The sequence below is a fragment of the Saccoglossus kowalevskii genome, chromosome 6 (genome assembly GCF_978046115.1).
Source record: "Saccoglossus kowalevskii chromosome 6, keSacKowa6.1, whole genome shotgun sequence".
Taxonomy (NCBI): domain Eukaryota; kingdom Metazoa; phylum Hemichordata; class Enteropneusta; family Harrimaniidae; genus Saccoglossus; species Saccoglossus kowalevskii.
Window position 1 is genome coordinate 28,995,627 of NC_140646.1, and position 27,545 is coordinate 29,023,171.

The 27,545-nt window shown below is 36.1% G+C and overlaps 1 protein-coding gene across 1 annotated transcript in view; it reads left to right on the top strand.

Moving 5' to 3' along the window:
- LOC144355062 (uncharacterized) overlaps positions 1 to 25,553 on the top strand; it is a 47,793-nt gene extending 22,240 nt beyond the window's left edge. The window contains exons 2-3 of the mRNA XM_078010459.2: positions 20,752 to 22,487; positions 23,733 to 25,553. Coding sequence (XP_077866585.2) covers positions 20,752 to 22,487; positions 23,733 to 24,353 — 2,357 coding nt within the window. The 3' untranslated portion in view covers positions 24,354 to 25,553. The remainder of the gene's footprint in view (positions 1 to 20,751; positions 22,488 to 23,732) is intronic.
- The last annotated feature ends 1,992 nt before the right edge of the window (positions 25,554 to 27,545 follow it).

The window sequence follows — 27,545 nt, forward strand, 5'->3', positions numbered from 1 at the left end:
ATTGATTGTTTTGCTGAAAATGATTACTCGTATCCAAGTAAATTTGGGATATTTCTCGTGTTGTAGCCACGCCCACCTATCCTGAAACGGTTAACTGTTTCCGGATTTCCGACTCTCGCCGAAAGTGCGCCACCAAATGCCAAAATGTGAGAGGAAGTCATACCCCTGAGCCGTAATAACACTGGTCATTCAGTATACTTTTAAATGATATACATTTTTCAGTCGGCGCTTTTTTTTGTTTTTTTTGAGAGAGTTTTTAGATGTTGTGTTGTGGGCAGTTGTAGTGAAACGTATAGTCATAGTGTAAGTATTCACACGTTTCTAATCGATCCGAAGGTGCGACATCAGTGGACGAAAGCCACTTAACCTCAGATTCCTTTTTTTGGAAAAACTGTCCTCATCCATGAAAAAACAACCAGGTTGAAAGAAAACGCTGACAACATAAACCTGGCGCAACACGTTTGAAAGAAATAGATTCCAGACCATGATCACCGAGGCGGATTTCAGAAGAGAGAGAGACGTCCGGCAAGTGTTTCAAATGAGTTGACTTTTTTTGCGATCCTGATTATCGTTTTATAGAGAACTGTTAGGTCAAAGGTAGCAATAATTTTGACAGTGACACGAAAACGAAGCGTCGGACAAAAAGGAAATTACACAGCCCCTACACATTGATAATTATTTTCATTTTCAGAGGCTAAAAGTTTCTGAATTGTTTGGTGGTTGGTGTTGAATGTCGAATTCACACCAGAACGGACATATTTCGCATCTAACTCAACCCCATGTAACAAAAATTGATACTATGTGTTCATTATGTTCCATTCCTCCTCGACGAACAAGTACATAAGTGAAAGTTTAGTCAAAGACGAGAAAACTGCAGAAGAAATTTGCTTTATTTACACGTATGGGCAATGCAAGCTGCCATGCGACTTCCCCTTTTGACGTCACAAGGGGAATTTCTGTATGCAAATATGAAGCTAATGAGGAGCCTCGTTTTAAAATACACAAAAATAAAGTTGCCGTAGATTGAGTTAAAAACACATTTTTTCACTTAAAAAAAATAATTCATGCTTAGAAACATAAAAAATAATAGTATTTATGTATCAATGAATAATTTTAGGCGTGAAAATAGCAGCCATTTCACAGGCACTTTAATTTACATTTGTTTATTTATGACACATGTGCTAAATATCAATGAAAATGGTACATAGGTGAAAGATGTATCGAGTATGGCTTAATAAGAAATGGCTGCCAGTCAACCATCTTTGATCCGATTGTGAAACTAATTGTCATGGACATGTATCCTAACATCTATAATTTGAAGGGGAAAAAAGCATGTCACAGAAGCATTTTCAAAAAAAACAATATGGCTGCCAGTGGTTATGAAGCAAACTGATATGGACTTGTTTGATGTACATATATGTGCCAAATATGAATGAAAATTGTCTATAAATCTTTGTAATATAGTAGTACGATCAAAAGCAAAATGGTCGCATGTTGGCCTTCTTAGATCTGATTGTAAAAGCAAATTTCCATAGACATGTATTCTTGTGGGCGAGTATAGGGATAGTTGGTACAAGATGATGCTTACAGTATGATGGTTAACACACAACTGGTTTATTCAGAAAGACACTAAGCTATTAAATATACAATACACAGGATGTAGTAATTAAAGTCAAACATGATCCAGATGTCAGGCGACAGTTTAGCTTTGTATTTGATCTAGCTATTAAACTTGGTATATGGGTTGTTACGTAATCGTAACGTAGACATCATGTCTGTTCCCGACATTCTCCGGGCGGCCGAAAGTAAACAAATTAATTTCGACAGTAAGGGTTGATATTGCGTTATGTAAATTATTAAAATGATGACGAATAACAATCGGTAAATTATAACGATAGATAACGATAAAATAATATACTTAGTCTAGTAAACAATACTAAGTCGGGTAATAAGTCGGGTATGTTAACATACTAAAAGTTCACGAAATAACGAAATTATTTCTAACGAATCACGATAACAAAAATCTAAGCTAATTGTTCACGGCATTCTACGTTATATATCGAGTAAAAATTCAAAGTCTTAATTGTCACATAAATCACTATGAAAGGTGTCCTGAATCTTCAACTTCGCAATAGCGGCAGCGTTGCGTTGAGGACGTTGTAAAACGGGTGGTATTTGTTTTCCCCTAGTTTCGTTGTCGGCATTCCCGTCATCAGATGTATTTACAACAGCACTAAGTTCAAGCGGATAAAGTTTACATATTGGACGGCTGGTTTTTCCCGTTTTCGTTCGAATGTCTGCCGATCTCACAAGTCCATCATTTCCAACATGTAGTTTTTCAACTTTAGCGAGCGGCCAGAGTAACCGTTTTTGAGTGTCACTGTGGACTAACACGATATCTCCGATTTTATGTGTACGGAATCGAAGCAGCATTTTGACTAGGTCATTATTGATTGACGGTCCGGTTTCCAGGCATTCATTTAAACTCGGTTGGTCTCGGTATTTCGCACTGCAGTTATATACTACTCTAATCGGTGTAGTAGACGATTGCTTTTCTACGGGATGATGTGGGATATAATGTCCACGTTTTGGGTCATCATCGACGATTTTTTCAATGAAGTCTCGATTTAATTGTTCTTGGATAATAGAGTTGTAAACTTCACGCATTTCTGGAGTTAAACGTTGAGCCATTGATCTGGTTCTGGATTTGGCAAGCGTGTAGTTTGTTGGAAGGGGTGCATGACTTTCTTTCCATGGTAATTCAGCGATGTACTTGTTGCCTTCTCGCTTGATTTTCGTGTCACGGTATTGTTCAAATGTTTGTTTAACATTTGTTTCCTCGTCGCCTTTGTTCGATATGCCGATGGACTCTAAGTCCCAATACTTGGTCACTAACTGTTCTTCCGATTCGGTATTGGTTAGAATTTTCATCACTGTTGTATTCATCACAGAAATAGTATCTAGTTTAGATGGTCCGGACAACAAGTAACCCAGTTTAGAAGCGACGGCGGTAGGTCCATTTCCCCTGACGACGCGATCTTCTACTATGGACCAATAGTAATCGGCCCCTATTAACAGATCGATTTCCATCTCTTCCGATTTAACTTGTGGAGCAAGACTTAGTCCGTGTAAGTAAACATGCTTCTGTACGGTTGCTTCGATGTAGTTATGTACCGGAGAACTAATTTTCGGTACAATAAGTGAACGTAAAGTAATGTTGCCAGAATTGGTCTTCAGCATTAGATCTACAGATTTGATCGCACGCACTCCGGTGTTATCTTTGCCAAAAGTACCTAAGCTTAGGTGTTCGATTTCACAGTCCGCGTTTTCAATCCCTAAACGTCTAGCTGTCGACTCAGTAATGAATGTTCGCTGAGCGCCTTCGTCAAACATAATATTACATTCTGTAGTCACGCGTTTACGGGAGATATTTCCAATCGCTGTTTTCAATAATGTTGGTCCAGACGTTGGAGTTAATTTCACATGTGTAGTATTTGGTGTTTCCGTGGTAGTGCGGGTATTCTCTCCGTGTTTTTGACTGGCATCGCAGATCGATGTGTGATGTCTTTTTCCACATTTACGGCACGAGAATTTACTCCAACATTCAGTCGATCTGTGTTTTCCACCAAAGCAATTAAAACATATCTTGTTTTTCACCAGTATTTCCATACGGGTCTTACCGTCTGACACGACTTGACATCTTCCCGATAGGTGAGATCCCCGGCAGAACACACACGGTTTCGGTTTGGCTCTGGTCCACACATGTAGAGTAGCGGCAGTAGGAATTGGATTATCGTATTGTTCATTTCCGATGTTGATTGCGGCCTGGTTTGCTTGTATCTCTTTATAAAGAGCATCCTTCAGTTCTGTTATGGTCCACGCCTTATCGCCATGTTCACGTGAAATCTGTATTTTCACACTTTGGGGCAGTTTATCGAGAACAATAGGAACTAGTAGTTCGCCGTAACTTTCTTCAGTTTTCCCCAGAGATTTAAGGCCTCTTATATGTGTTTCTAACGAATCATAAAAGGAGTGAATACTCACAATAGTAGTGTTCGGTTTTGGTAGTTGCCACAACGCTGTCATGTGACATGAAATCAGTTTGTGTGGCTGCCCATAGCGGTCTTTCAATAGTTGTAACGCTTCCTTGTAGTTTGCGCTGCTCAGTTGTAGTCCCTCTATTGTTTTTGCGGCTTCACCTTCTACTTGTGCCATTAGGTATTGATATTTCTGTATATCTTCTAAGGAACTATCTTGATCTACTGCTGCATTGAAAGTGTCAATGAATGCGTTCCATTTCATAAAATCACCATCGAATTTCGGCAATTCCAGTTTTAGTAGGTTGACTTTCCGACTTGACTGGTATGGTGACGATGACGAGCCGTTGGTTAAGGTGTCCGGTAAAGTAGGTATAGGTGTTACAGGAGACTTAGTTCTAAGATAGTGCTTGATAGTTGCAACACTCTCATTGTTGGAAATATGGTAGTCATCGATCTCTTCGAATAGCTTGCTGTACGCACCTTCATCAGTTGTATTTGCAAGGATTATATCATCCAGGCTTTCTATGGTCTGCATTCGTTGTTCGATGTTGACCACCGTTGTATCTAGAAGAACTAGGTCGGACTGACTTGGGTTTTCTTTGGCGAGGATCTGCTCAGCTTTCTTGAGTTGTTTAGTCATCTGACATCGATGACCGCGTCTTTTCATGGTGGTTTCTTGTACTACATCCCTTCTCACGGTCTGTTCGGGTTCTTCGTCGGACATGGTAATTTGTTATATACTTGATCGGTCTCTGCAACGTTTTCTGTTTTCGACGACAATCCTGGTCTCTGCACCAAATGTGGGCGAGTATAGGGATAGTTGGTACAAGATGATGCTTACAGTATGATGGTTAACACACAACTGGTTTATTCAGAAAGACACTAAGCTATTAAATATACAATACACAGGATGTAGTAATTAAAGTCAAACATGATCCAGATGTCAGGCGACAGTTTAGCTTTGTATTTGATCTAGCTATTAAACTTGGTATATGGGTTGTTACGTAATCGTAACGTAGACATCATGTCTGTTCCCGACAATTCTAACATTATAATGTATGTACCAAATTTGAAAAAAAAACTGCATCACATTTTCAAATAACAAAATGGCTAAAAGTAAAAACTGAAAATTGAGGTCGTATTTTGTCATTTGGCTCCAAAATTAGGGTTCATTTCTAGAAATATTGAAGGATATAAAAAAAAGGTGCAGAAAATGTGGGGGAGAAATTCTGGTGGTGAAAAAGTTAAATGTTCTTAGTCCGTGTGAACTTGAGAATTCCAGACTGGATGACAACTGTATGTCATGGTGCAATGACAATAATTCATAATATTTTTGTAAGATGGGTGGTTATTTCTGCCGATTTTAAAAACCATCAGCATTTTTTAACTGGAAATGCATATTCACAAAATGCACTTAGAAGTTGTGCATACTAGTGGTTGGCATATGATTCGTTAGTGAAAACAAGAGTAGTACTAAGTACGTATATTAAAAACATATGCCTACAACTAGATATTCCTACTGACCAAAAAGTAAATCAATGATGATCAACCACAAGCATTCATTCATTCTAAGCAAACAAAGAACCCCAAATCCTGCTATTGCTTTGTCTATATTGAGTTTATAATCTAGGTCTCAGTTGTCAATCTTAATCTAATGACAGTGTTGTCACATAGTTTTCATAATGAAGTAATTACAGTATCACCATTTGATTTGCCAAGATATGCGTTATTTTGATTTAAGAGATAAAACATGCTATTAGTATCTTGTATACTATGCTGTTACAGTACAACATACTCTAGCATTATTGCTGTATTCATACAGAAGTGCACTTTTTGAGTATTCAGATTCTACACTAGATCACACCTTTTTTTTCTATTATATTCGTTATCCGGTACAACCTACACGATACGTACAAGGTACATATACCAGAAATTTTGGACCCTTTTAAAGTAAGAGTTAACTGTAGCATTTTTGTAAAACAATTGCACGTGTTATATACCAGTTATTTCTGTAAAAAAAAAAAATGCCTACATGTATCTAACTATTTTGAAAGGAAATTCAGTTTTCTCAATTACCGTACTCTCTGAAAAATATAACTGAAGTAAAAAATTAAACATTATACAAAGATCTGATGATGTTGAAAGCAGTACTTGACTCCCAGGCTGGTTGTCAGCTTCTTGAATTGATTATACATACATGCATGTAAATGTGTTAATGTGAATTACAGCATTCATCATTCTCACTACATAGTGTAAAAATGTTGATCAGTATATGGAAAGTTCAAAATGCTCAGCTTACTTGTTACTGAGCTAAAAATAGAACTGATATTGTTTATCATGACAGCTGTTTAGTGAATGAAATAATTAGTGTGATGGATATTTGCAAAAGGTTGTCCATTGACACCCCCCCCCCCCCCGATATATAGGTACTGTAAAATGACTAATTTTCACTGGGTTTAAATTTCACTGATTTACCATTTCAGGCATATTCAGTGGGTTTTAAATTCACGGTTTCGTCATTTAGATAATGTGTTCTATGCTAAATTTTACATATTCACTGTGTTTTAATTTAGCGCATTTTTTCCAGTCAGCGAAATAAGCTAAATTAAAACCCAGTGAATAATTACCCCCCTTTACAGTATGTATAAACAGACATGAACATTTTTTTTTTTTAATTTATTTCTGTATGATGCGGTAAATTACTTATTTCCAATTAAAATATGTCTGCTATGAGTGTAGTTCCCAAATGATGAAAAATATGTTTATTTATTAGTTTGAACTGATTTTCTACACATAAATTGCTTGGAGAGATTTTAATTGGTCATAAATTTGCAGATCCCGCTGCAGCTGTTGATTCAAATCTATCAGCAGACTCCCTAGCTATCGAGCCTTGTGTTCTCCGCTCATAATCTGTCAATCACAAAGTATTCCAACCAATAACAGTGCATCTGTTTGTGGGGGAAAGTTAGTTTGGGTTAAATTAAAATGCTTGCTGATCACCAATAGCATTGTGGTGGTTTACTATGTTTAAGTTGTGGCTATAGTCACTGATCATGTTTCATATACTTATGATTGCACTTGAACTTCATGACAGATAACATCAGTAATGTCTGAAAATATCTTATTTACATTCAAGACTATAAATTTGATGAAACATTGGGATTTACAACTGACTATAATTTATTAAGATTGTTAATAAATTATAAAGACCTTGCTCTTGTGACTTTGTATACAGGTGTTCATGTTCGTCCCTGCATATTAAAGTACACTATATATTTGCAGAAATTATTTAAAACTACATGTCCATATACAATGCATGTTGGATGTCGTATGGAGTAACGATATAAATTTTTACCATTTCTTAATAAATATTACCACTTGTGAAATATAGAATTATATGGGAAATGTATTGTTAAAATTAATGTAAAATTATTAATAATTATAACTGGAAGCATAGTTGCTGTTGCACCATATCCTTGATTCGATAGGCCAGAGTTCAAATCATACCTGACTTGAACACCAAAAGGATTGACCTCTATCCTGGATGAGTGTGCCAACTCAACGGGGAAGGCCAAATCCACTTTATGCTCAGCAGGTTCTTGTGTTCGACAAGGATAACGCATTAAATTGCCATTATAATCAGAAGATTGTCACTCAGCCCCGTCATGTAGTTTCAAACAAGGAATATCATTTCAGTGGCAAAATGCATTACTGTATTTGGTCTTAGTAGTGCATTCACTTCCTGGTACATAATTTTAAGGGATTTTTCTATAGTCAGAATAAGTAAAATTTCAATGATTTAGTATACAGGCAATGCATTTTTAGCTCTGCTGTCGACTTTGTCGAGCGGAGCTTATCATATGAGTGATTGTCTGTCGTCCGTGTCAATGTTTTACTTTTCCTGACTTCTTCTTGAAAACTACAAGCCTGAATGCTTTGATACTTGGTGTATATGTACCGTACCGTACCTTGGGTAGACCTCTCTCAGATTTGTTCATTTCATGATCATATCTTCAATTCTCTAATTTTGGTGAATATTTTTGTCATTTTTGGTAAAAAGTGATATTTTCAACTTCTTGTTAAAAACCGCAAGTCCAATTGCTTAGATATTACACGCATAGGTACTACATGTGGACCTCTCTCAGATTTGTTCATTTTGTAATGATATCTTTAATTATCTAATTTTGGTGAATATTTTTGTCATTTTTGGTAAAAAGTGATATTGTCGACTTCTTGTTAAAAACGACAAGTCCAATTGCTTTGATATTATCACATATATAAATACTACATGTGGACCTCTCTCAGATTTGTTCATTTTGTAATGATATCTTTAATTATCTAATTTTGATGAATATTTTTGTCATTTTTGGTAAAAAGTGATATTTTCAACTTCTTGTTAAAAACCACAATCATTTATGGTTAAAAATTATATTTTTGAATTCTTGTTGAAAACAGCAAGTCCCATTGCATTGATACTATGCATATTGTTCATTTTCTAATGATATCTTCTGTTCTTTAATTGAAATGTGCATTGCTAACAGCGGAGCTATCTCAGCCGAGAGGCTGCTTGTTTGGTTAATATGAGCTGGAGATGTACTTGCAATAGAGCAAATACAGTATATGTCGACTCTCTCCCTCGCACATGCAAATTGCACATAAAAAAAAAAAACTAGGAGAGAAATTTGTGATGTTTAATGACTGGTGCTACATGTATCTTGGCACAAAAATATTTAAAAATAAATAAAATAATTTAATATAATGTATTCAACCTAGATTTGATCTAAGCTGTTAATTGTGACTATAATGTCATTCAGTTCATTTGACAATATTTTGAATTAAATTTTTATTTTACCAATGTGAAAATTTATTTGTAGCTGTAGACTCTGCAGCATGATTTATTTACACAAGTTATTATCTTTCACTGTTTATGTATGCAAAATTAATAAAAACTTGATGGGCAATATTTCATCATTTCCTGAATGAGTCCGTGTTATGTAGCTATGATTGCTAGAGTAAGTGGTTAAAATATTGGACTGTAATGTTACATGCAGCTCAGCCTTGTAATTTAATTCAGTGCGTAATGCCAGTAGTCATCTGATAAAACCTATCAAGTATCAATGGTAGCATGTCATTGTGGTCTGTACTACATAACCTTTAACCCCATAGTCTCTCTGGAGGTATTCTTCCCATCATGCCACTGTCTGCTGCATGCTGTCTGACCAGCTCCAGGTTATTTATAGTGTGCATTTGATAGGCAGTGTGCGCACACACTCACACAGGCAGTGATGGCTATACATTAAAAGTTGATCATGTGAGATGTGAGTATTACTACATGTTTAATACTGTATAAGGTACTGTATGTCATATTAGAGGGTGAGAATAGTGCAGCTTTGAACAGAGTTCAGGTTTGGTACGTTTGTTGAGACCTGTCCAGGAGAGTAAATTGTATATATTGGATGTGTTACAGTGAAATACTTAAGAATGTTGGTGGTATGCAAGTATCTACAGCTGCTGGCTAGCACACCATGGTACCAAAGGACAAGATAATTTAGACTGCTATAAAATGACACAAAACTGCTTACCATTACTCTGAGTGTACATTTTGTGTTTCACTGGAAACAAATTATTTTACACTTCCCTACTGCTCATTGTCCACAGTATGATATAATATGTGAAAACTGTACCAATTATATTGTAAGTACCAATATGAAAGCGTATTAACTATATAATACTATTACTACACTGATGATGATGTACATCTTTCCTGAGTGTAGGGATTCTTCTTTTCAACTTAGTGTCAAGGTTGGTAGAGAATGCCCCACCCAAATTCAGTGCCCTGGTAATGTTTACAAATGAGTGAAAAATATAAATTTATTGTGCCTCGTGTACTTACTACATGTAATACTAGTTTCAAGGCTTTTGATCTTTATTTGCATGTTAATTTATTGTTGATCCATTGGATACAATTGTGTTTCAAATCTTTTTTTATAGAGATTTCGATTTTACATCACCATGATCTAATACTTAATGGGATAAATATTTATTGGAAATTGTATTTTTAGACATAATGCAATGCGAGTAATATAAATAACCCTCACTTTTAGATTAATACCTGCTACATATTTTTTATATGCAATGTATACATGAATTTTATATACACAATAATGCTATTAATGTTGCTTCTGGGTGGTCATTCATTGTTCAGTGTTCGTGTTTTTTTTCGGGCTGTTTTTATGACGATTTGTGTTTGCTAGTTTGCTAGCTATGACAGTAAATAGAATGTCATTTTAAAAATGTGGAAGTATATACCACATGCTTGCATATTGATGCGTATTTCATTACTTATTTCATTACTTAATTCATTAATTAATTTGTCATATTGATTGAACACCATCATGTATTGCTGTCACAAAGTACTATGCTGTTGTTGCTTAAAATAGATTTATTAAAATATGATATAGCATGCCTTTCATATATCCGTGTACATGCCCCCCCCCCCCTTTTTTTTCTGGCCATTGCCCATTCTGATGTGCAGATGAAATATGCTAGTCGTGACTGCTTTCTAGGGTTTAATATTGAAGAGATGACTCATATGTAGAGTAAGTTAATGGTGTGTAGTGGTCAATCCATCCATAATGCAAACTTGGCATTCTGTCTGTCATGTCTTGATTAATGCATTATACTACATAGTACAGACATGGAATGGTGTTGTATGTTGGTGTGTAGTCTACAGGAGTGGAAGTGGAATTCTAATCAGGCGTAGATATGGGTATGTGTATCATTGACTTAAGGCCTAAAAGATGAGTAGCCTTATGTGTTTATACTGTATTTATGGATGGTAGAGGCCAGTCATATAATGATAGGGGTTTTCTACAGTGTATGTGTATGACAACATTGTCCCTGACCTTTGTCTAATTTATGATATCTCAAAGATGAATCTATCAAGTTTAAAATATTACCAGACTTGTATGACTTGTATGTTTTACTTTTTTCTCAGTCTTTCATACTGCTGATAACAGATTTCACAGTAATTGCCAGACATGATAGTGTCCATTTAGTATGATTAACATACTTATATACCTTCCTATATATTTGGCGTTATTCTAATGCTTTACTTCCTATGTTAGAGTTTATAATTATCTCAGTGTTATTTATTAGAATTATAAATGCTGCACAGTTTCACAATCATCTGTACAGCTGGATCAGATAGTCTTTGCCCCTCTGTGGCTGTGCTGTATCTTAAATTGGTGTGGAAAGTTTTCAGTCTCTTGGTTATTAAGCATTCTTTTTGTGGCCATGTGGACACACACATATACCTAGGCAATTTTGTGTTGTGCATTTGCATGTGCATCAGTTTGAGACACACATGTAGTACATGTTTAGTTTGATTAACATAGTATTTAGTAGTATTTATGTCGTGTGTTATGACAATTCCATAGCCTCAACATGTTTGTGGGATATGGAAGTTAAAAGTGATGTTGTGTATCCTGCAGCCATATTTACATGAGCGAAACAAATGAATATGCATATGGTTCTGTTATTACACATGTCCCAAGACTTCATGAAAATCTTCAAGAAAATTGTCATCACAGCAGCTACAATTTTCATGTGCGCAATTTTTGACCTACTTTAAATTCTGTTCAGTGAATCGTTCAGTGTTGGCGTTTCGTTCCATTCTATTCATATGCTAATGTGTACTCGCTCAGTGTTGGCGTTTCGTTCCATTCTATTCATATGCTAATGTGTACTCGCTCAGTGTTGGCGTTTCGTTCCATTCTATTCATATGCTAATGTGTACTCGCTCAGTGTTGGCGTTTCGTTCCATTCTATTCATATGCTAATGTGTACTCGCTCAGTGTTGGCGTTTCGTTCCATTCTATTCATATGCTAATGTGTACTCGCTCAGTGTTGGCGTTTCGTTCCATTCTATTCATATGCTAATGTGTACTCGCTCAGTGTTGGCGTTTCGTTCCATTCTATTCATATGCTAATGTGTACTCGCTCAGTGTTGGCGTTTCGTTCCATTCTATTCATATGCTAATGTATACTCGCTCAGTGTTGGCGTTTCGTTCCATTCTATTCATATGCTAATGTGTACTCGCTCAGTGTTGGCGTTTCGTTCCATTCTATTCATATGCTAATGTATACTCGCTCAGTGTTGGCGTTTTGTTCCATTCTATTCATATGCTAATGTGTACTCGCTCAGTGTTGGCGTTTCGTTCCATTCTATTCATATGCTAATGTGTACTCGCTCAGTGTTGGCGTTTCGTTCCATTCTATTCATATGCTAATGTGTACTCGCTCAGTGTTGGCGTTTCGTTCCATTCTATTCATATGCTAATGTATACTCGCTCAGTGTTGGCGTTTTGTTCCATTCTATTCATATGCTAATGTGTACTCGCTCAGTGTTGGCGTTTCGTTCCATTCTATTCATATGCTAATGTGTACTCGCTCAGTGTTGGCGTTTCGTTCCATTCTATTCATATGCTAATGTGTACTCGCTCAGTGTTGGCGTTTCGTTCCATTCTATTCATATGCTAATGTGTACTCGCTCAGTGTTGGCGTTTCGTTCCATTCTATTCATATGCTAATGTGTACTCGCTCAGTGTTAGTGACAAATACCAACCAATAAATGCAGAAGCTTTTCAAAATAAAAAATGTACACTGTAATCCACCACTGTTGGTTGAGACATGGCGACCTTATTTAAACTTATTTGACATCAACATCAAAAAATAAACATGTATTTCAAATGCGTCCAATGACGGCACTAGAGTTTTGGCAGTGGAATATTCTAAGTATATTTTCAAGGTTGAAACAAAGTAAACTGCAGTACATTTGTAACAATTGGTGTTATTTCCTAGCTTTACTTCCTATGTTAGTAGCATCTATGAGTTTACATGTTATCGTCTTCCTTTTAAACCATTAACTTAATCTACTAGATTGTAATTTCACCAGGTGCTTGCATATCCTACTGCTCTTATGGGTCATGTTTTGCATTTGAACACACAACTGATGTATTATTTACATCATCCCACAATGGAGCATTGAATATGTTAATTTGTTCAAAGTAAATTGAGTAATTCCCAGTGACTAGCATGAAAAAAAAGGAGATTCCATGGTGCATTTCACGTTTTGTTGATATAAGTGCCTCGAGCTGTTTCAAATTATTGAATGGAGTATCGATCCCGTAAATTGTACTTTAAATTGTACATTTCAAAGAATCAATAAAAACAATGACAACTTGTGTGTAATTAATCACTTTGCAGAAGAGCAAGACTAGTAATGATTGTTTTTAAGGTGTGCATACTTAATATCATTCAACTGCAAATGAGAATGAGTCATCCCTCAGCTTAACCATTTGCTACTATATATAGTGTTCAGATATTGAATGCCCTGTAGGTGCAGCCAACCAGCTATAGGTCATACAATACAGTCTTCATTATGACATGTCCTGGATAAATCATATCAAGGATACATGATATTTCTTGAGACATCCTCAAATGTACCCCTCAACTAAACAACTCAATTTATTAATGAATTTATAAGCTTCTTTTTTTAATTTTTGTCAAAACATTATTTATTGCAAGTTTACCAAATTGTTTCTTGCATTTCTATTTGCTCTATCTTTTGAATAAGAGTTAACAGAGTGAAACCTGGCATGGAAATGTGGCCATTTTTACAACTCTGTACATAGGTTCTGGGAATCATTTTAAATAGTCAATGACCATGGCTAAATTATTTTGTTACTGCAGATGGGTTTTGCAATACATTGTTAATTACCATAACTTTTGCAAGTCCGGGCACTTGTGGATATGTCTGTCACATTATCACAGAAGTTCATGAGCTGATTTTTTTCAAACTTAGTACATAGTTGAAGGTATACATGAGCTGCCGTATTTGATCCCAAAATTGCCTAAAAACCTACATTTTATGTGTAAAGCATTATCTCCAAGTTCTGCTGTTGGCATACAAAGACAGATTCTCAATTTTTGTATTTTTGGTCTACTGGTGGCCATTTTGTATGGCAAAAATACTTATTTTTGCTAATAACTTGCTTATCAGTTTATTCTGACATGATACTTATGTTCTGAAGATGCAAGTGGACGAGAGTCGATGCTGTTCAACTACAGTACAGTTCTCGCGGAAGCTTTGGCTTTTGTGGCATCATTGTCGCATACGCATGGCTTCACTGTCGCCTCAGCATCGCATCATTGTGGCATCAGCTTCGCGTCATTGAAAATTGAAGCGGTGTTAGCCTCGCTTTCGTGTGGCATCATCGTGGCCTCAGCTTCGCGGTCTCATGGCATCAACATGGCATCAGCTTCAAAGTATTGTGGCATCAGTATGACGTACCTCATTATTTGCATATAGAAAGGCAGTAGAGAAAAAAAATGTACAGAAGATCGATATGTAATTAATTTGAAATTCACGCGATGCAATCTTTGTTCGGACACAACACAACTTACTACTATATACGAAATGAAACTGTTCTTGTTATAAGATTATCTTATTTTCGTTATTTTTATTAGTTGGCAAGAGAACATGTTCAGATTCGTCATTTCGGTGGTATTTTTCCGTGTTTCGTTTACAGTTTTAGCCGAATCCGATCCCATGCCCGCACTAATACCTGCAAAACACACGTACGCCGCCAGGTGCGTCGGCGTCGTCTTGGTACAAAGTTCCAAAACAAGTGCGTACATTTCCAACTACGACTCGATGGCTGCGGTACCTTGACAACCTTGTGATTTGTCACTAGATTTATACATGACGACACGCTGTAGCATGCTGCGTCATGTAGTTATAATTAACAAAGTCAGCTTGGACGTTCAGTTGCGAGACATGAAAAAATAAACGCATCGAGTGCTACATTTCGAAAATAAAAATACAAAATAAACGCAATCGAATGCGCCGGCCAGGCGCGTTGGAAATAAATAGAACGTGTTGTGACACAGTCTCACCACCACCCACTCACGCAATATAATTATGTTATTTTAAAATGCACTGTGTATGTGGGAAAGCGATGAGTGAACTCGAGAAAAATTATGCTAGTGTGAGAACACGCTATATACCCCACGGAGTACTCGTTAAAACATCGAGAAAGTTTTTCATTTCAAATGTCTGCGATTTTGTGAACATGACGTGCAAACAAGAATATAGCAAATTATCTATTTTTCTGTAATATTCGTGTGTAATTATGAAAATAATTTATGGGTGCGTATGGAATATATTTCGTCATGAATTATTCCTAATATAAATTTCTCTTGTCAAAATAATTTTTTTTTGTTTTTTTCTCCCAAACAACGAAATGATTTCACAATGTCGAGAACGAAAAGTAGTGTTCAACATTGTAAACTTCATGACACAGCTGCTCATGACCGGAACCGTTGTCTTCGTTAAGAGTTCGGCAATTCACCATAATCGTGGTTGTGAACTGTTTAGCTGATTTTTCAAAATATCATATGGATACTAAGTATTCAATTCATATTTACCCAAACCATATACCTTAAAATACATATTCTAAGGTCTATGCCCCAACTAGTATTCGAATATTCTTTCGGAAATTTTAGACATTGTTCAAAAAATCCTGTACAGGTATATGTCTGATGACAACGAATAATACGCAATTCTCCATGCAGTACTATAAATTTTTGCTGATACTAATCACGTTTTTATCGGAAAGTTACTCGAACGTGTAGTAGACGAGCATAATAATAATGTCACATGTCCTTCGTCTTAGCCACATAACCGCCGCAGACTGCTTCATGTAACATCGAATGTTTAGTTTGATGATTGATAAACATATATTCACCGTTGCGTTCATGTTACGTTAATACAAACATGATTTAAACTTGTCCCTTCAGGTGTTTTTTTCGTTGCCGAAATAGCACGTGTGTGTGTGTGAGTTTCCCCGAGTAAAAGCATGAAAAGAGGCAGGTGAGACTCCTTGTTGCAACGTGTTCTATCATTTCCAGCGCGCGTGTAGTGGCTGCGTTTATTTTGTCATGTCTCGCAACTGGACGTCCAAGCTGACTTTGTTTTGGCTGTATTATAAAACAAAACGTCATGTTAGCAACGTTTTTTTTTTGTTTGTTCAAAGCGATAATCTTTCCAATTTTTAATTGTCCTAGTTATGTACTTTATTCTTTTTCTCTGTGTGAATAGAAGTGTCAAGTTTGAAGAAAAAAAAGTCTCAACAAAACTTGGACTTCCATTATTTTAATTATTTATTTTTTGATGTTCACAAACCATGAGCAAACCAACCTTTGTTTTGTAATGTCACAATCAATCGTGTGCATATATTGTTGACCATCCTTCGTCATTCGTGACTTGGTGCTATTTTGAATCTGGACCTTACTTTCGTCAGAGAAAATCACGTTATCGAAAGTTTCAGCATCTCTCATCATTTTTACGGCCCATGCCATGCGTTTAGGTTTGTTAACCTGTCTGATCATTTAGCAATACCGTGTCTTGGTTCTTCGCCATCCTAATTTTCGACGTACTTTTTTGACGGTGGACACTGACACCGGTAGACCAAATTCGTCGGTTATTTTATAAGAAAGCTCTCTTGCTGACAACTCGCAGTTCTTTTCCATTTCTTTGTCAATAAAATCCCAGTGCTCCACTCCGAGTTTGGTTTTGTCTGAATGTTTCTGTAGTCTTTGATTCGTCCTGTTTTTCTATAACGTTGTAAAAATTTGCCGATCGAATTTTTAGAAACCAACACTCGATCTTCCTCCTCCAATCTCTTCCTGATGTCTACCTGCTTGATTCCAATGGCCGCCTAGGAAAGAATTCGTCGCCGAACATAAACAGTCAATCTTGATAATTGGACGGGGTCATGCATGATTTAGCTTGAACCACGGTTACTAGAAGAAGTAACCGTGCTTGAACCGAGCATTTAGATAATACAGCTTGCGTGTAAGACAGCAAAGAGTATCGGTGTGAACATACGGCTAACTACGATACTTCTCAGCATTGTTTACATATGTAAATTACTTCTTTGTTCGATGAAGCGAAGCTGATGCCACATTGTCACCATAATGAGGCTACAATGAAGCGATGCGATAACCGCCTCAACCTTTTATGTCGCGACAATGAAGCGACGCTGAAGCTATAGCAATGCCATCATGATGCGATGCTGAAGCGAAGCTGACGCTGAAGTGAAGCCAAAGCTTCCGCGAGAACTGTACTGTAGTTCCAAACTTGGTCCATAGACGATTATATTAAGCTCATTAATAAAAACTTATTTGTGTTACAATCAAATCTAATATGGTCAACTGGAAGCCATTTTGTTTTTACTTTCTTTCTTTTTTTGCACATTTCTGAATGTATATCAAATTTAAGCTGTCAACATTGGGTCCAGACTTACTGTAGTGACCTGCAACATTCTATTCGTATGGAATTGATGCCATTATGAAGTACAAAAACTTGTACCATATGAATATCTCAACTTTTACTGTAATTGTCATCTAGTGTACGTTATAGCAGAATTAGTGGATTTGGGGTCGCTGCAGGTGACTATGGCAAACTTCCAAACCTTCATATTGGCAGCAGACATGTTGGTTGACAGGTACATTTTTGTATGTCTCAAGCAAAGATAAAAAATGGCATGAAAATGAAACTGTGCAAATAGTGAAAGTTATTTCAGTGTTTTTAGTGAAAGATCAGCAAAATTGAATTCAAACAAACAATAAATTGAAACAGAATGGTGGAATGGTAAAATTAACAATGCAGTATGTAAAAGATGGATAAAATTCTCAGTTTACTGTTATTCAAGCATGGTGAGATTTGTGAACTTATATTGTTTGTATAGGTAAAGGTTTAGTTGGTCTACTGATTTATTGTGCGGTATGGTTGTCGCAAATGAAATAATTTGGATGCATCATTGTTTTATGTTCACAAAATTCAGCGATTGCACAAGTCACAATTAGAAAATTGAAGTCGTATTGACTATTTTGTGTATCCTTGTTAGAAATGGGACCCTTTAGTAAATTGGAAATCTCTGTAATATTGGCATCTTCATCAGCCAAGGACCATTTATTCGGCCGAAGCCACAACATTAACCTTTGGCAGATTTCACCATGATTTATTGTATGTCGCACGCCCTCAAACTATTATAAGATTCACTTGCATTACCCAATCAGAACTCACTTTAGAAACGACATATTACTTGGTAAAATCATGGCGCTAGCAACGAAGACAGATCAGAAAAGTCGATATGTTACTGATTTGTTTCGACTGTTTTGTCAGTTTGCTAAAACATGGTTTGCACAAATATTTAATCATTCCATAGTCTTCATTCACTTGTCCACAAACAATTTTCAAAGTTGGAATAAAACATTTTGGAAACGTGTCAATGAACATAGACCTTCTGTTCTGGACTCAGGGTGAATCACCACGAAGCCTACACACTGCCATTGTTTTAATCTATAATGACCCCCGGATCTGATTGGTAGCACCAGCTTCTTGGCGCATCCAATCAAACTGCAGTGAAATACCGCTTTTTCTAACACTATCACGCACGGCTTCGGGGGCCGGTTATGAATGGCCGGCTTTAGCGAAACCGTGCGATTCGGACGATGTAATATTGGGGCTACAGGAAGCAAAATATGCGGTTAACTCAATCCCTGAAATTATGGTCAGATTTTTTCTGGTTTAATTGCTGACTCAAGCCAAAAAAGTTGAGATGCCCAGATATAGAACCAAATAATGGTTCACCTATCATCCGCATGGCAATTGAACTGATGGGTGTATTTACAACAGAATCTGCTGTATACATGCGTACAAGAAAAGACAAGAGCAACTTTCACTACCAATCTTGTTTCGAGCTGGGGAAAGATGACTGAATTTATAATTATCGTTATTGAATATTCATGAACTTTTTGTACTTCAATAACTGGCATTTTGCTGGGTTATGTTTACAACACTGGATAAATTGGAAACCTTGCACAAGTGTATTTTTTATTATATATGTTTTAATTATATCTCAGAATACATATTCAGTTGCACATATATCTATAGGTTTTAAACTATGTCGGGCTGTAAATTTTCTTGCTGTGTTTATATGAACTTATCAAGGTTAAATTCTTTGCAGTGACTAGCAATATTCTTTCATGGGAACAGAAAGTAAGATTTTTATTGTTAACATGGAGGGGGGGCTGGTTATCATAAGGGGAGATGTTAGTCGGGAAAAATCATTCTGTGATATTATTATGACAGTTTGCTTGTAGCGTTTGAGGCATTTATGTTAGGCTATCTGGGAAAATTCACCAGTTGAAAGTTAGTTCATTCTGACCCTGTATAATCGCCACATCAACTAGTATATTGCTTTGTGTATTCAAATATACCATTGTGCTGGTCTACCCAGACAGATAGTTAAGTAGATTTGGAAAGATGAATAAAAGGTAGATGACCTTTTGTGAGGCACCCTGTCCAGTGCAGGATGCTTGTGGCTGCCCTTACAGTTGTTCTTGTATATTAGTTTGTACATTTTAATGTATTCATAACTGAAAATCCATTATTAATGAAACATTCAGAACTATAATTAAATACTATGGACCAGTATAGGTTAAAGGTGTTTATATAAATATGTCATGATGAACATCACTAGTATTAGAAAGCAATTTAATGTCTGGTGTCAGTTACACAAGTGTTATGACAAAGACTGGCCTGCTGATCAATTTTGTACATGTAGCTGGGGTGCCTCAAGTCTTTTCCTATAACTGATGACAGCAGACAAGTTAATAACAGTTACTTTAGGATCTTATTTGTATTGAATGAGTTGATATTATATATTTGTATCAGTAAAGACGTGTTTCAAGTGATTTCACGGCTTCTTTTGTCATCATCAAGCTAACTAGTGGACAGTGTGTATTTAAAATTTGACAAGTAATAGTAAAGGTTATTATGCAACTGTGTGATGCTTGTATTTGTGTGATTGCGTATTTGCTCCAGTAGAGGCACACATAAACCAAAAATTTCATGTATATGGTGCAAAGCACATACAGGAGGCAAATGTCTTTTTCTGGATGGATGTTTTTGCATCAAGTTTTGTTCCACTACTACAAACTCCATGCCAGATTAGTACAAATCTTTGCATATTAATTATGTAATTTGCATATTTACCATTGTCAGCCTACTACTATTTTGTTGATATCCGATGAGTGACACTTGGTGTACCTAATGTTTTTGTAGTTGGATGTCTAACACTATATTTAGGTTAATCAGAATATATTATTTGCATATTAATTAACAACTTTCAATGTGTTTGTTGATATTCTGACAATTGCTTTAAATGGATTCAAATTTGTTAAATGCGGACTGATAATTGTTGGGCATCAATCTGCGTTTCAGCATTAGATTGTTAGTGAAAATAGATTCAAAATCATGGCAGCCATAAAATTAAAATGTACAGTTGGATAATTAATTTTATTGATCCATGATTACATGCATCTATGATAACTGATGGATAAATATGGCATGAACAAATATTCAATGATATAATGCACATAAAAAGATCTTTTATATTGATTCAGTCATTCATAATTTCCATTACTAAATATCAGTTTCATTTCCAGGTATAAAATGATAATTAAATCCATTTGTTATCTATAGTGATGGTAATATAGTTCTAGCATGGATTATTTATAGACTGTTTTCTTGTATTGCCATTTGCCCTAATGCCTTTTCATCGTCTTTATCGTATTACAGTGTCAGAAGGCCAATCACTGCTGTGTTCAGAGTCTATGTTATCATCCACACCACCATCTGATGAATCTCTGAGGCAAACAGACAAGGCTGGAACACCATGGAAACACAGTGATGAAGTGTCTCAATATCGGCAGTCACCTGTTATTTCCCAGCCAGTGACCTCGCCCAGTAATCCAGACAGGATAAGGGATTATTCTCAACAAAGTGAAAATCAAAGTAACTCACGAAATACTCCTGTCATTGACGACAGGCGAGAGGAATATGAAGCTGCATGTGGCAATAATGCCACTAGTCAAAAAATGACGGACAACTATAAAACATTGCCAATAAATACTACAAGTGAAAACTTAAACTGGTTAGCTGATGTTGCTGTCAGCCAATCAGAAAGAACTCTTGTTGGCATGCCTACTGGAACTACGAGTATACCTTCAGGGAGTATTTTCCGCCCACCATTACCAGAATATAACGCTGCTCAGAGACTTTATACTCCTGGTCAGTTTTCTACTGTTTATTCTACGTCGTCACTTGGACAAGTTCCTTTTCCTCCATTGCAATATTCATCTCACATACCTCCTGTTACTTTGCATTCTACAACTTTGCCATCATTTGCACCATATATTGGACCACCTCCATTTGGTACAACGCCATACCCACCTCCTGGTTTCACACATGCTCAGTTGACTAGTGGACACTATCCCCAGATTGAGTCATACTCTGCTATGTTAGCCAGTATGGGAAGTCATGTACAGGCGCAAGGGCATCATCGACCATGTACTTTTATACCAGCCCATTTAGCATCTTCCTTGCACAGTCAGTATATACAGTCTATGGGATCAGCACATTCAGCAGAAAGCACAGAGAAAAATTCTGCAATCAGTGCTTCAGTGTACCAAACAGTTCACTCTTTGGCACCTGGACGTATTGTGATGAATCCTGTGAACATTGCTCCTCATGTTCATAGCCCTCCACCTGGACCTATGATGAAAAGTGAAAACAAAGATAGAATTGACAGCCAAGATATTGTTGAATGTGCTCAACAACTATCAGTTCAAGACAAACCAGATGGAAGTGTTTATGCCGTTATGAACAGATCTCCAAGACACTCCCCAGTCAATATTGCAATGGTCAGGGCTGGTCTTGCTACTTCAAGAGTAAGTGACATTGAGACTGCTTCTCCTGCCAAACTAAGCTCTCCTGTCCCTATGGAAGAGAGAAGCCTAAGACACAACAGACCACCTAATATTAATATTAATCCAATGAGTATCCAATCCAATAAGTATGAGTTAATTAACCAGGATCATCATAGATTGGCTGACAGTCAGTCACCATTGTCACATACTGTGCATGGTAATGCAAAAGGGGCTTCATCTACACCAGGATGGTCTTGTGCTATGCCACCTCCTCAGACACCCCCTCATACTCCTCGTACACCTAGCTCTGCAAACAAGTCAACAAAAGCAGTGAATGCCGATTCTCAGTATCAGTTATCACCTCCTGCCTACTCAAGTCAACCACCCCATCCACATTTCCCACCTCATTTCATGAAAGGATCCATCATCCAACTAGCAAACAGCGAACTCAAAAAGGTTGAAGATTTGAGAACTGAGGACTTTGTTCAAAGTGCTGCTTTGAGCGAGGACTTGAAAATAGACTCTAGTACTGTTGTTAGAATTGATGAAGAACATGAAGCAGGTCTGGCTCTTCTTGGATTCTCTGTGGGCGAACTCAGAATACAAGTATGTCATATTTTCATATTAGATCTGGTTCTCTGTAAATAACAACTGTCTCATTCAAACTTGCTGTGGTGTAGGTTACTTGTGTATGTTTCTGAGCAGGTATTGTTGAATAACAAACAGGCCATTACTCTGATGTCTGCTTGTCTTGATTTTATTTGTATTTACTGCAAAAAATTAAAACTATATTCATTATGTGAATAAACACAGCCATAAGCATTTTTAGCTTGTGGGTTATTGTCATGAATTTTTTAGTTTTGCTGTCATTGAAAATAACAGCTGAAGCTGTTCATATAGGTTATTGTCCGTAGTCTACCAACTTCTTGAAAACTACCAGCTCAATTGATAGTTGATATGTAGGTACCTTGGGTGGACTTTTGTCAGATTTATTCATTTTAGAACAATATCTTCAATTCTCTATTTTTAGCTTCGCCGTCAACTTTGTCAAGCAGAGCTCATCATTTTAGTGATTGTCCAATGCCCATAGTCCGTGTCAACTTATACTTTTTCAACTTATTCTTGAAAACTACATTTCTGATTGCTTTGATAATCTACACATATGTACCTCAGGTAGCCCTCTCTCAGATTTATTCATTTTCTAATGTTGGCAGAGCTACATGTATCTAAGCTGAGAAACAGCTTAGCTTGATAGTGAATATTTTTGCCATTTTTGGTGAATTTTGTGACGTTACAAATGTATCATTAATTCTCTATTTAGTTGAAATTGATATTTTCATCTTCGTCTTGAAAACTACCAGCTCGATTGACTTAATATTTGATGTGTACATAATTTGTTCTTAATAGCCAGAGCCAAACTACATGTTAGTGAATTAACTGTTTTGTCTTGTGCATGTGCAATACTTAACTAGGCTACCACAATGTTTTTGTAAGAATGTTTTGTTTTGGAATGTCACTAAAATCTCAAAATATATTAAGCCAATCAAGATGAAATATTTGTAAAAATGTTATATTTTGGAAATCTGATCCCGTCCTCCCTAAATGATAGACTCCAAGAACAAATTGGAGTGCCTATTACATCCTGGGAGTTGTCAGAGGACATCATAATCTCACCTAATTTTATTTTAAATTAGCACAATGAGCTCGGTGGACTTCATTTCAGGTCCTTAAACTTAATAATTGCATTTTAGTAGAGATGTTGCTAAAAGATTTTCTAAGCATGCCTCCTTTATTCCTTTTTCACTGGGACTGAACTGATTTACATATTATCTTTTACATTCATTTTAATAGGTTACTGTGGAATCAACTGTTGAACATCCATTCTTTGTATTTGGTCAAGGCTGGTCTTCCGTTAGACCTGATCGTACCTTGCAGCGGTATGGCCTATCATGCCATCAGCTGTCTGTAGGTGATGTTTGTATTTCATTGACATTAAAAGAGAAAAATGGAAGACTACAACAAAAAGAAGTGAAACATGGTAATATTGCGAGTGACACTGCTGACAGTTTAGAGCAACCAGAATTCAAGAGACCGAAACTTGAACCGCCAGCACTACCTCATGAAAACATTGGTTTGCAAACAGACATGCATACAAGATCACTAGAGACAAATATAGGTCATTATACAACCTATTATACTATAACAGATAAACAACAACAACACAACAACAACAAAGAACAGTCTGTGGAAAGGAGTACAACACCTGTTGACCAGAATAGAAATGTTTATGAACAGTCGGCAAAAGAAGACAAGAAGTTAGTACGTCTGAAAAAACGAAGATGGTCAGATCCGGGTCAACTTGTAGAAAAAGAAGACAAAGAATCTGATGATCATCTTCCTGTACCTTTACCGTTAGAAACTCTAGCTAAGTTTTCACGTCAACCTATACCATATGGAATCTCAGGGACGTAGGCAATGCATAATATATAAATATCATTATATTACACAAGAATTGCTAATGGGATTATGTCTAGTCTTTCCTACTCCAATGTTTTGTACATTTTGAGAAAACTTAGTTTTTTCTGTTTTTGAGAAAGACAAATTTAGCAGCTGCTTTGTAATCACTGCCTTGTGTCAAAAACACCCAAATTGTCAATATGTGTCGGTTTCTCTTATATGAAAAAAAAGGAATTCTTTGGCATATATCCCATTAGTTTCTTAGTGTGTTTTTACCATTTACAATGCTGACACAAATAAATAGCACATAGAAGTATCTGTATTAAAGTTGTAATATCTATCTCCACCCAAGATAGCTAGCTCTTAAAATAATATTGCTGCTGCCATGCTTTCATTGATTTGCAAGGTGCAACTGGGAAGAGCAAACTCTTTATACGACTGTCTACATTTACATTTTACATAAGTCTGTATGGTGTAGAGAGTTTTGTACTTTTCTTGTTGTGCCCCAAGGCTTCACATGCTTATTCTCATTTCCTATATAGTATTTGTACTGAATTAAAACTGGAGTAAAAAAAAACATATTTACAAAAATTATAATATAGAACTTTTTTTTTTAACTGAAAGCTTTATAAATTATAGTTGAAATGTTTTCAAAATTCCATTTCTTCATATAAATAATAACGATAATAGTGTTGGATGCATGATTTTGTTTGTGTTAAGGTCATTTAAATTTCTTTATTGAAAGTACCCATTTGTCATGTACATTAGGTCACTTTGAAAATGTACCTGTACCTACAAGTAACAAGGGAGGGCTGACTATATTATTAAATTGTGTTATAACAAATCTTGGTGCTGCATGGTACATTGTAAAGCTTTCTTTTTTCTGTTATGTTCATACTAGTATTTCCAACATTTCCGAATATTTCAACATTTACAAGTTACGATTTCATAGTTTGTTGTTTTACACTTATTGCAAAATGGTCTCAATATATCTTGGTATATTTGGCTTTTAGATTTAAACACTGCATACATATATATTATATACATATGGTATATATAAATAAACAAATAAGTTCATATAATGTGATGGGTTGTTGACCTTTCCTTTCTCAGAGTTGGAAATGCAACTAAAATGGACCTCTTGCTGTGAAATGTACATTTTATACATTTTGATACTACCAATGTATGGCAAATCTGTAAAAAGAAGAGAAAGTTTTTTTTTGTCTCTCGCAAACATAATTATGTGCATGAAAGATTGGCAATAATTAACCCTGCGCTCAATTCTCACAATAACCACCCATTGCCCTGAAGTGTTGTGCTGCAAGTTACAAGGCATCCAATATATCTTTTCTTTTTAGCTGTTTATATCATTTGCTGAACCAACAAGGGCTGAAATAATTGTCAGAAACCTTTCTTTATGGTTTTATTTTCTGCTGGTAGTGAAGTAGTTTATTTTTGTGCGATGCACTAATAGTAAGTTCACTTGATGCTGTTCAACTTTGTATGTGATGGTATTACTTTACAGTAGTATTACAGAAAAACGAAAGTTAGCATCAATTTGGTGTCCACTTGCATTCCATGGCATCACTGACTGTGTAAACATAACTACCTGCAAAGGAAATTATGAAATGATTGTTGATTCTTCATATTGGTAATTAACATTGACAGATGCTTGGTAATACAGCAAATAGAACTGTACAATAAGTTTATTGCAGTAAATTCAAGTTGAAGTGTTTTTAGTGCTTAGAACATTCACCTTCAAATCACAAGTACAAGCAGAAAAGTGTACATTAGTAATCTGGGCTTCAGCATTGGCAAATTGCATTTAGATTTGGCTACAGATTGTAATTTTCGCCACCAATGGGTAAGCACAATTTCAAATGGCTCTGATCATGAACTAGAATGTAGCCTCAATCGCAGAAAGGTAAATTGAAGATATTGCAGGATGGAAATTGTTAAAAGTACAATTTTGTGTGTTATTTTCCCCCCATCTATTTGAAAAGTGGCTTTGCATAGTTGGTATGAGGGCTGTGAAAAACAATGTAGTATTACCCACAATCACTAAAGCTAATTAAACTAATCCATGGTGTGAGCCCAAAGTAATAGTTCATGGAGAATGTACAAAGTTTGATTTGACCTATGCGACATGTGGTGTCAGGTCAGTCTCCAGGCAATGCCGTACACATCAGTTCAAATTGTGTGCAGCACCATAAAATGTGCTTACCTACATGCTACCATTTTGTGTACATGCATTGAACTAAGCTGGTGTTCGCTTCTCATCAAAACATTTACATTGTATTTTTGTCTGTTTCATGGTTTGTACAGGGATAGAGAGCTCGTTGCTACATTCAAGAGAATGGCCAAGATTGTATTTAACAAGAAACCTTGATATTTGTTGGCTGTAGGAACCTTGATTTTTCATATTCAACATATCATGTTGACTAACTTAATGCTAGGACTTGCTGGATGCGATTTGTTACTGTACGAGTAATTGTAAATCAATGCTTGATTCTGCTTTGTGCCAAATGTATGAAAAATGCTGTTCTGGTCTTTTTACAGATATCTTGATTTATTCTCTTGTAGCAGTTTTATTTACACATAAACAGTGGCAATGATGTACTATGAACACTTTACATGTATCTCATTTGAAAATGATTTTGAGGAGACTCGTGATTTACAATGAATTATTTGCAAGTCAATGGGATGTAAGCTAGTTTCAATGGATTTTTTTTTCAACTTAGTGCCGATGTAGAGTTGGAAGTAACACTGGATTGTAAAATTTCAGCACTATCAATCTTGTTGCAGATTGTTAAAGCACCGCAGTTTCAAAGCATGTGTACCGGTAATTCAAATGTTGTTTGAACAATGCATTTTATATTTTTTATGGCACCCATTAGGAACTTGGCATGTGTAAACTTGTGTTGCTTTAATATTATGTTCAGGATTGTCAAACCAGTGGTAAAAATCTATAAGTAATGTCATTAACTTAAAAACAGAGGATAGGTGTACACAATTCATTGACTGGGGATTAAGGAAAGTGTTTTACTGAATTAGTGTGTATTAATACAAAATTGCAATGTCTGATAGCTACCTCAATACTTAATTCACCAGTATTATGGCTGGAACAACAATCGCTGTAACTTGTTTTGCACTTCTTTTGTTGCTGTATTATTTCCATATGTGAAATGAAAATAATATAGCACTGTA